At 73.3% G+C, this 8,277-nt stretch overlaps 3 protein-coding genes across 3 annotated transcripts; all 3 read right to left on the bottom strand.

Moving 5' to 3' along the window:
* Positions 1-239: 239 nt before the first annotated feature.
* Positions 240-458, bottom strand: AURANDRAFT_9404 (hypothetical protein; the record flags this gene model as incomplete). Its single annotated transcript, XM_009034656.1, has 1 exon — positions 240-458. A coding segment is annotated over one exon (219 nt), but the record flags the coding sequence as incomplete, so codon positions are not given.
* A 258-nt stretch (positions 459-716) lies between these two features.
* Positions 717-953, bottom strand: AURANDRAFT_9375 (hypothetical protein; the record flags this gene model as incomplete). The annotated part of the gene is made up of 1 exon (XM_009034655.1): positions 717-953. A coding segment is annotated over one exon (237 nt), but the record flags the coding sequence as incomplete, so codon positions are not given.
* A 1,054-nt stretch (positions 954-2,007) lies between these two features.
* AURANDRAFT_70640 (hypothetical protein) lies at positions 2,008-8,048 on the bottom strand (the record flags this gene model as incomplete). Its single annotated transcript, XM_009034686.1, has 6 exons — positions 2,008-2,198; positions 2,402-2,909; positions 2,941-3,471; positions 4,645-5,981; positions 6,193-6,537; positions 6,732-8,048. Coding segments are annotated over 6 exons (4,229 nt in total), but the record flags the coding sequence as incomplete, so codon positions are not given.
* Positions 8,049-8,277: the final 229 nt, after the last annotated feature.

Below are 8,277 nucleotides of genomic sequence, written 5' to 3'. Positions count from 1 at the left end.
GGGTTTACAGGGCGTCCGTCGGCGCGACGGAGCCCCAGTCCTAAGCCGCGTTCGACTGGGTTTAACAGGGTGGCGGGGGCGGGGAGAGGCGGGGGTTCGCGCCGGCCGGCTGAAGCCGGGGGGCGCGGCTCGTTCGTCGGGGGGGTGGGGTGTCTTCGCCTTGGGGCGCCGCGGCGCGCGCCCGTCCTCGCTCAGTAGCCGCCGCCGCCGCCGCCGCCGCCGCCGCCGCCGTCGCTCAGGTTCACGCGGAGCGCGCGGCCGTCGATGTCCTGGCCGTCGACGGCGGCGATCGCCGCCTGCGCCTCGGCCGGGCTCGAGAACGTGACGAACGCGAAGCCGCGCGGGCGGCCCGTCTCGCGCTCCGTGGGGAGGAAGGTGTCCGTGAGCTGGCCGTAGGGGCCGAAGATCTGGTCCAGGTCGCCCTGGGTCATGTCGTAGGAGATGTTGCCGACGAAGAGCTTGCAGCCCTCGGCCGCCTGGCGCCGGCCGCCGCCGCCGCGGCCGCCGCCGAAGGACTGGAAGGCGTCGTCGTTGCGCTGGTAGCCGCCGCCGCCGCCGCCGCGGTCGTAGGAGCCCGCGCGGTCGCGGCGGCCGCCGCCGAAGGACGAGAAGTCGACGTCGCCGCCGCCGCCGCCGCCGCCGCCGCCGCCGCCGCCGCCGCCGCCGCCGCCGCCGCCGCCGCCGCCCGAGTAGCCGCCGCCGCCGCCGCCGCCGGGGTTGGAGACGTTGACGCGGAGCGCGCGGCCGTCGATCTCCTTGCCGTCGAGGTCGGCGATGGCGGCCTGGGCCTCGGCCGGGCTCGAGAACGTGACGAACGCGAAGCCGCGCGGGCGGCCCGTCTCGCGCTCCGTCGGGAGGAAGGCGTCCGTGACCTTGCCGTAGGGGCCGAAGAGGCCGTTGAGGTCCTGCTGCGTCATGTCGAAGGAGATGTTGCCGACGTAGAGCTTGCAGCCCTCGGCCGCCTGGCGCCGGCCGCCTCCGCCGCCGAAGGACTGGAAGGCGGCGTCGTCGCCGCCGCGGGCGTAGGAGCCGCCGCCGCGGGAGCGCTGGTTGAAGGACGAGAAGGCCGCGTCGCGGTCCGCGTCGCCGCCGCCGCCGCCGCCGCCGCCGCCCTGCTCCTCCTCGCGCTGGCGCCGCCGCTCGGACGGCCGGATGAACTGCGGGCGCCCGGGCTTGCCGTCCTTGCCGGCCTTGGCGTCCTTCGCGGCGAAGCGCTTCTCCTTGTCGATGTTCGCCTGCTTGAACTTGGCCGCGAGGGCGTCGACCTCCGTCTTCTTGGCCGCGAGCTTGGCCTCGGCGGCCGCCTTCTCCTCGGGCGTCGTCGCCTTCTCGACCTGCGCCTCCTCGTACTTGACCTCCGTCGTCGCCGCCTCCATCTCCTCCTCCTGCTGCTTCGTCAGGCGCGGCGCGCGCTTCGTGCGCTCGTCGAGCTTGGCGTCGATGGCCTTGGCGTCGATGCCCTTGGACGCGAGCACCTCCTCGCGCGTGCGCGCGGCGCCGAAGGGGTTCGACTTGGCGGATCGGGCGGCGCCCCCGGACGCGCCGGACGTCGAGCCCTTCGGCTGGAGCTTCAGGCGCGGGCGTTCCTCCATCGCGGACATCTTGCACGAGTCTTGATAGCACGGGAGCGGGCAGATGCGGCTGTGCGAAAGTCGCCTCGGCGAGCACCGGAGAGCCTCGCGAGGTGAAATCTTCACTACTAGTATGCCCTTCAAGATTACACTTAACACAGCTCAGGGGGGCCGCGAGCGGCGGTCCGCCGCGCCCGCCGCCGCCCCGAGGGCGTCGACGGCCTCGGCGACGCTCCCGCAGCAGGACGACGCCGCGGCGCCCTCCGCCGCGAAGCCGCGCGCGGTCGGCCCGAGGACCGCGGCGACCGTCGCGCCGGCGTCCGCGTCGGCGACGAACCGGACGATGCCCCGCGTCGCGTCGTCGAGCCAGGGGTCGATGATGCGCCAGGCCGCGGCGAAGAGCGGCGGCGCGCCGAGGAGGTAGACCGCGCGGAGCCGCCGGGGGTACTGGAAGACGACGTCGACGAGGCGCTTCACGCAAAATAGCGCGCAGGGCCGCAGGAGCATGGGCCGGTCCGCGACGCGCACGAGGACGTCGAGCGCCCGGGGTGTGCCCAGCGCGTCGAGGTGGCCGCAGGCGACCTCGAAATGGTACGCGACGTAGCGCTCGAACTCCGCGGCGCAGGCCTGTGTGGAAACCAAATCTTCAACCCGACTTCAATGTGCGCGTATGCGACGGTTTCGACGCAAGCTCTTCTGCCGTGCTTCGAGAACTCGACGAGAGCGATCGATTCGTCCAAAAATCAGCCGAATCGACTTCGATGTGACTGTGCTAGAGAATTCTCAAGTTTCCACCCAAACCAGTGGTTGGTTTCCACACAGGCGCGGGCCTCGTTCGTAAAACGGTCGTAGGCCCAGGGGTGCCAGCGCGCCGAGTCGAAGAGCAGGGCCGCGCGGTCGCCGGTGGCGCGCACGTCGAGCGCGCCGCTCGCCGCCGCCGTCGGGAACGCCGCGGGGAACGCGAGCGCCCGCGGTCGGACGCGCGCCAGCCACGCGCCGTGCGCGCGCGCGGCGGCGACGCCGCCCGCGTCGTCGCCGGCGTAGGCGTCGGCGAAGCGCGCGAGCGTATCGCGGGCCAGGGACGACGCGGCGGCGCGCCGCGCGTCGCGCGTCGCGCCGTCGAGGGCCGCGAGCGCCAGCGACCGGTGCTCCTCCGGCGACCGGCTGGGAGCGCCCGTGGCCTCGGCGTCGTCGTCGTCGACGACGGGCTCCGCGGCCACGAGGCCGTCGGGCTCCCGCTGGAGCCGGAGCAGCAGGGCCAGGAGGGGCGGCTCCTCCGAGGCCTCGTCGAGGAGAGATGCCATCACTCGTCCGCTCGGAGAGCTCTTCAGCTTTGGCCTCGACATAACACCCAAAACATTAGTCCCACTCGTCGTCGTCGTCGTCGTCGCTCTCGACGCCGAGCGTCGCCGCCGCGCGCGCGAGGAGCGCGTCGCTCGACGCGGCGACGGCCGCGGCCGAGAGCGCGCGGCGCGGCGGCGGCGGCGGCGGGTCCGGGCCCGGGGCGCCGCGGCCCGCGGCGACGGCCGCGAGCGCCGCGCGCTCGTCGGCGCCGCGGCCGCAGAGCGCGCACTCCATGAGCCAGCGCCGCGCCAGCGGCCCGGCGACGAAGCGGTGGAAGTGCGTCGCGACGAGAGCGTTGCAGTCGCGGCAGCGGTGCTCGAACTCCGTCTCCTCGGCCGCCTCGCCGTCGTCGGAGTCCTCCTCCTCCTCGACGCGCAGATTGGCGGCCGCGGGGAGCGCCGACGAACCGCACCGACCGCAGCCCAGCCAGTTCGCCGCGTAGACGCCGGCGTCGAGGCACGTCGTGCCCCGCTGGACGAAGGGCTCCCGGATGGACGCCTTGTCGCACATGCGCGTCGCGCAGCGGGGCGCCGGGCGGTTCCGGCCCCGAGCACCACTCGATGGCTCGAGCCCAGCGGCGTCACGCAACTCCCTCTATGGGTCGAGCCCAGACGCCCGGTGCAGCTCCATCGCAGTGAGTGGGGTAAAGGTCGGAGTTGATGAAATATTGAGGTAAAACAAATAGCAGCCCATCTCAGCCCGCCTCTGGCCGCGCCCGCAACTCCCGAACATCTCCAGCACGCAGGATGCGCCGCGGCGCGAAGCTCCTCGCTGCGGCGTCCGGCGCCGCGATCTACGCGGCCTGGCGGCTCTGGAGGACGCGCCGGACGGCGTTCGACTGGGGCGAGCTCCCGGAGGGCGTCGAGCTGCTCGAAGACATGGACGACGCCGTGGGCTGCCTCACGGCGGCGTGGACGGGGACGGCCGACGCGGACCCGGAGCGCGGCTTCGACTGGATGCTCGGGCCCGAGCTCGCCGCCAAGGACGACCCGGAGCGGCTCCGGCTCCTCGCGTGGTGCCAGCGCTTCTTCCTCGGCCTCGCCGGAGCGAGCGGCGGCGCGGTGCTGGCCGTGCGGCGCGGCGACGAGGTCGTCGCGGCCGTCGGCGTCGTGCCCTACGCGCGCGGCCTGCCGGGCCCCGTCGGCGACCTGCTCAACCTCGCGCGCGCGCTCGCGCCGCTCGCGCTGCGCCACGGCCTCGGGGGCTTCGCCGCGCCGGGCTTCGGCGACCGCTTCAAGGCGGCCTGGCCCCTCGTCGACGAGGCGCACCGCAAAGCCTGCGCGGGGCCGCACCTCCACGTCGGACCCGTGGGCGTCCGGCCGGAGTCCCAGGGCCGCAAGCTCCTGAGTCCCATGCTGCGCCACGTCTCCGCGCTCGCCGACGGCGCCGGCTGGCGGTGCTACCTGGAGTGCAGCGGCCCGCGCAACGCCGCGATCTACGGGCACTTTGGCTACGTGGACGTCGGCGGGCCGGGCCTCGAGCGGGGGCCGATGACGCTGACCTGTCCGCTCACGGGCGACACCTTCGACTCGTTCTGGTCCATGGTCCGCGAACCGAAGAACGCTTCTGAGGCGGCGGCCGAGGAGGAGGAGAAGGAGGAGGAAAAGGAGGAGGAGGTCGACATGAGAGGTGGCCTGGACATGTTCGGTGACGGTGGCGGTAGTGACTACTAGGGCGAACTCGCTTCATCGTGATTCCGGCCGAGGCCGGCGCATTTAGGGGGGCCTACCGCATAAAGTCGAACGCGCTCCCCGAGTTCGACGGCGGCGGCTGCTGCATCAGGCCCTGGCCCGCGAAGGGGTCGCCGCCCATCGCGGGCTGCTGCTGCGCGGCGAACGGGTCCGGCGCGCCCATCTGCTGCATGCCGCCCATGCCGCCGCCCATGCCGCCGTTCATGCCGCCGCCCATGCCGCTGCTCATGCCGCTCATGCCGCCGCCCGGTTGCATGCCGCCGCCCATCTGCATGCCGCCGCCGCCCATGGCGCTCATGCCGCCGCCGCCCATCTGCATGCCGCCGCCCATGCCGCCTCCGCCCAGCGGCGCGCCGCCCATCCCAAAGGGGTCCGGCGCCGGCGCGGCCGGCGCGCCCATGGCGAAGGGGTCCGGCTGCGGCTGCTGGAAACCGCCGCCCATGCCCCCGCCGCCCATGCCCGCGCCGCCGAAGGGGTCCGCGGGCTGCGAGAGCTGGGACTGGAGGCTCTGGATCTCGCTCCGCGCCGTCGCGATCTGGTCGGCCACCCCTCCCCCGACGGACGCGGACGCGAGCTGCTGCTTGAGCCGCGCGATCTCCGCGGCGTTGGCGTCGAGCTGCGCCGCGGCGCCCGGCGGCGTCCACGTCGCGTCCTGCTGCCGCGGCGGGCTCCGGGCCGCGCCGCGGGCGCTGCGCGGCGCCGCGCGCGGCGCCGGCGCGGCGCGCGGCGGCGGCGCGGCGCCGTGGAGCGCGAAGGGGTCGGCGGCGCTGTGGGGCCGCGGCGCCGGCGCGGGCGCGGGCGGGTTCCACGCCGCGGCGGGCGCGGGCGGATTCCACGCGGGCGCGGGCGCGTCCCAGTCGGGCTGCGCGTAGCCGCCCGCGCGCGCGCCCGGCACGGCCGGCGCGGCCTCCGGCGCGGGCGCGGCGCCGCCGACGCTCAGCTCCGTGCGCCGCGCCTTGACCGCGGCCGCGAGCATCTGCTCGACGCGGACGACGACCATCTCGAACTGCTTCGCGTTCAGCGTCTTCTCGTCCAACAACGGCACGAGCGCGGGCAGCACGTCGCGCGTGATGCGGCTCCGCTCCGGGAGCCGCTTCGCGACGACGTCGTAGCACCCTAACACGCACATGGCGAGCGCCGGGTGGCCGTCGACCTTCTTCACGGACGCGTGGAGCGCGGGCACGCAGACGCCCGAGACGACGTCCGGGGGCGTGGCCGCGGGCCGTTCCAGGCACGCGGCGAGGGCCTTGTGGGCCCGGACCTTGCAGCCGAGGGGCGACGTCGCCGCGACGGCGACGCGGCACACCGCGGGCACGAGCTCGCCGCTCAGCTTGCCGCAGGCGCCCCCCGGCCCCGCGAGCGAGGACTTGGCGACCTGTGTGGAAATCAAATCTTCAACCCGACTTCAATGTGAGCGTAATCGAACGATTTGGACCAGACTCTTTCGCTGTGCTTCGAGAACTCGACGAGAGCAATCGATTCGTCCAAAAATCAGCCGAATCGACTTCGATTTGACCGAGCTAGAGAATTCTGAAGTCTGGTCAGGACCACCCAAACCAGTGGTTGAATTCGGCACAGTTGGCGACGAGCGCGTCGAGCGTGTCGCCGTCGCCGAGCTGCGCGAGCGCCGCGTCGACGAGCGCGGCGCCCGACGCCTCGCGGAGCGCGCGGCAGAGCGCGTCCGTGACGCGCGTCGCGGCCCAGGCGGCGTCCGCGCGCTCTAATAGCAGCCCCGCGTGGGACACGACGGCGTGGAGCGCCGCGGGCGGCGTCTTCTCGTCGCCCAAGAAGCGCTCGAGCAGCGGCTGGAGCGTCGTCCGGAAGTCGGCCGCGTCGAGGCGCTTCGCGCAGGCGAGCACCGCCGCCGACGCGTGCGCGCAGAGCTGGGGCCGCGCGCGCGTCGCCGCGTCCAGGTTCGGTACGACGACGACCTGGGCAGCACAAGGGTGATTCAACGTCGCTTCAACGTGAGTGTTCCGCGCGCGCGCGTTCTGGAAAAAGCATCCACGCTTCGAGACCGTTCCGAGAGATGATCGCTCGTCCAAAAATCAGCCGAAACGAGTGGAAAACGGCCGAGATATGAGCCTTTGAAGTTGGGAATTTCGCTCTCTTTTGCTGCCCTGACGACGACCTTCAGCGCGCGGTCGTCGAAGCACGCGGCCATCTCCGGCGGCGCGTCTTCGGCGAGCATGGGCGCGAGCGACCCGAGGAACGACATGGCGCCCGTCGGGTCCTTGGACGCGAGGCCGTCGAGCTCCTTGAGGGCCATGACGGGCGTACTGTGGAACGCGGGGCAGCCGCGGAGCGCCGCCGCGTCGGGCCGGCCCGCGGGGCCCGGCGCGAGCGCGCGGCCGACGGCGTCGCGCGCGAGCGGCGGGAGCAGCGCCACGTCCAGGTTCTGCGCCAGCTTCGTCGCGACCATGGACCGGTGGCGGTAGAGCGAGTCGCCGCAGCCGTCGAGGAGCGGCGCGGACCGCTGGCCCCGGCTGCCCATGCCCCGCTTGCCGTAGGCCTCCCAGAGCACGCAGCCCAAGCTGAAGACGTCGGCCGCGCACGAAACAATACGCTGGCCCTCGGCCGTGAGCTCCGGCGCGCAGTAGCTCAGCCGCGGCCCGCCCGTCAATAACGCGAGCTCCGCGCCGTCGCCGGCCTGGTAGCCGTCCGCGCCCGCCGCGCCGCCAAAGTAGGGGCTCGGCACGTCGTACTGGCCCGGCGGCAGCGGTAAACTGAGCCCGAAGCCCCCGAGGCGCCAGTCGCCCGTCTTCGTGAGCCAGACGTTCTCCGGCGACACGCCGAGGTGGCACCGCGGCGGCAACCCGCCGACGCCGCGCATGGCCATGAGCGCGTCGCAGAGCGACGCGCCGCCGCGCGACACCTCGGCCTCGCTCAGGTCCGCGCTCAGCCAGTCGCGGGGCACGTGCGCGGCGTCGACGTTGGGCCACAAATTGTGGACCGCGTTGCCGAGCGAGCACGCGACGCGCTCGCCGACAAAGACCGCCGCGGTGCGGCTCTCGAGCGTCTCGATGAGCTGCAGGCACCCCAGCGGCGCGCGCTTCGTCGCCGTCGCGACGGCGACGCCCGTGACGCCGCTCATCATCGCGTCCCTTAAGCTCGCGCCGCCGGACGCGCCGGGCGCGCGCGCCTTTTCCAACGCTTTCGGGTCCACGCCCGAGTACTCGGCCATGACCTCGACGTCGCGCCGCATGACCTCGACGATCTGGCGCACCAAGTCCTTCCCCTGGCCCCGCAGCTTCTTCTCCAGCGCCGACTTGTCGAAGACGAAGACGCTGACCTCGAGCCCGTCCTTTTTGCGCGTCGCCGAATAGGACTTCCACGAGTAGCCGTGGCCGCCGCTGCCCGTCGCGTCGGGCTCGATGGCGTAGCGCTTCGCGAGCTCGTTGCCCATGACGACCCCGGCGGCCTGGCAGGCGACCTTGCAATTGACCGCCTTCAAGCAAATGCTCGCCGAAGGTGCGGCAATTTTTGCGAAGCCCGCGCCGCAGGCGCCAGGCCAGATCTTCTGGCCGGAGGGCGTAGCTTTTGTCCGAAGGTCGCGAGACAGCCATACGATGCGCTCCGCTCGATTTGTGTCCCACATCGCTGGTTCGAATCTACGGCCTCTCGCGCCGCGACACCGGGCTCGCCAGAGAGCCCCTACGGAGAGGATCGTG

The sequence above is a fragment of the Aureococcus anophagefferens genome (genome assembly GCF_000186865.1).
Source record: "Aureococcus anophagefferens unplaced genomic scaffold AURANscaffold_2, whole genome shotgun sequence".
Lineage (NCBI taxonomy): Eukaryota > Pelagophyceae > Pelagomonadales > Pelagomonadaceae > Aureococcus > Aureococcus anophagefferens.
This window is presented reverse-complemented; position numbering and strand designations above follow the sequence as displayed.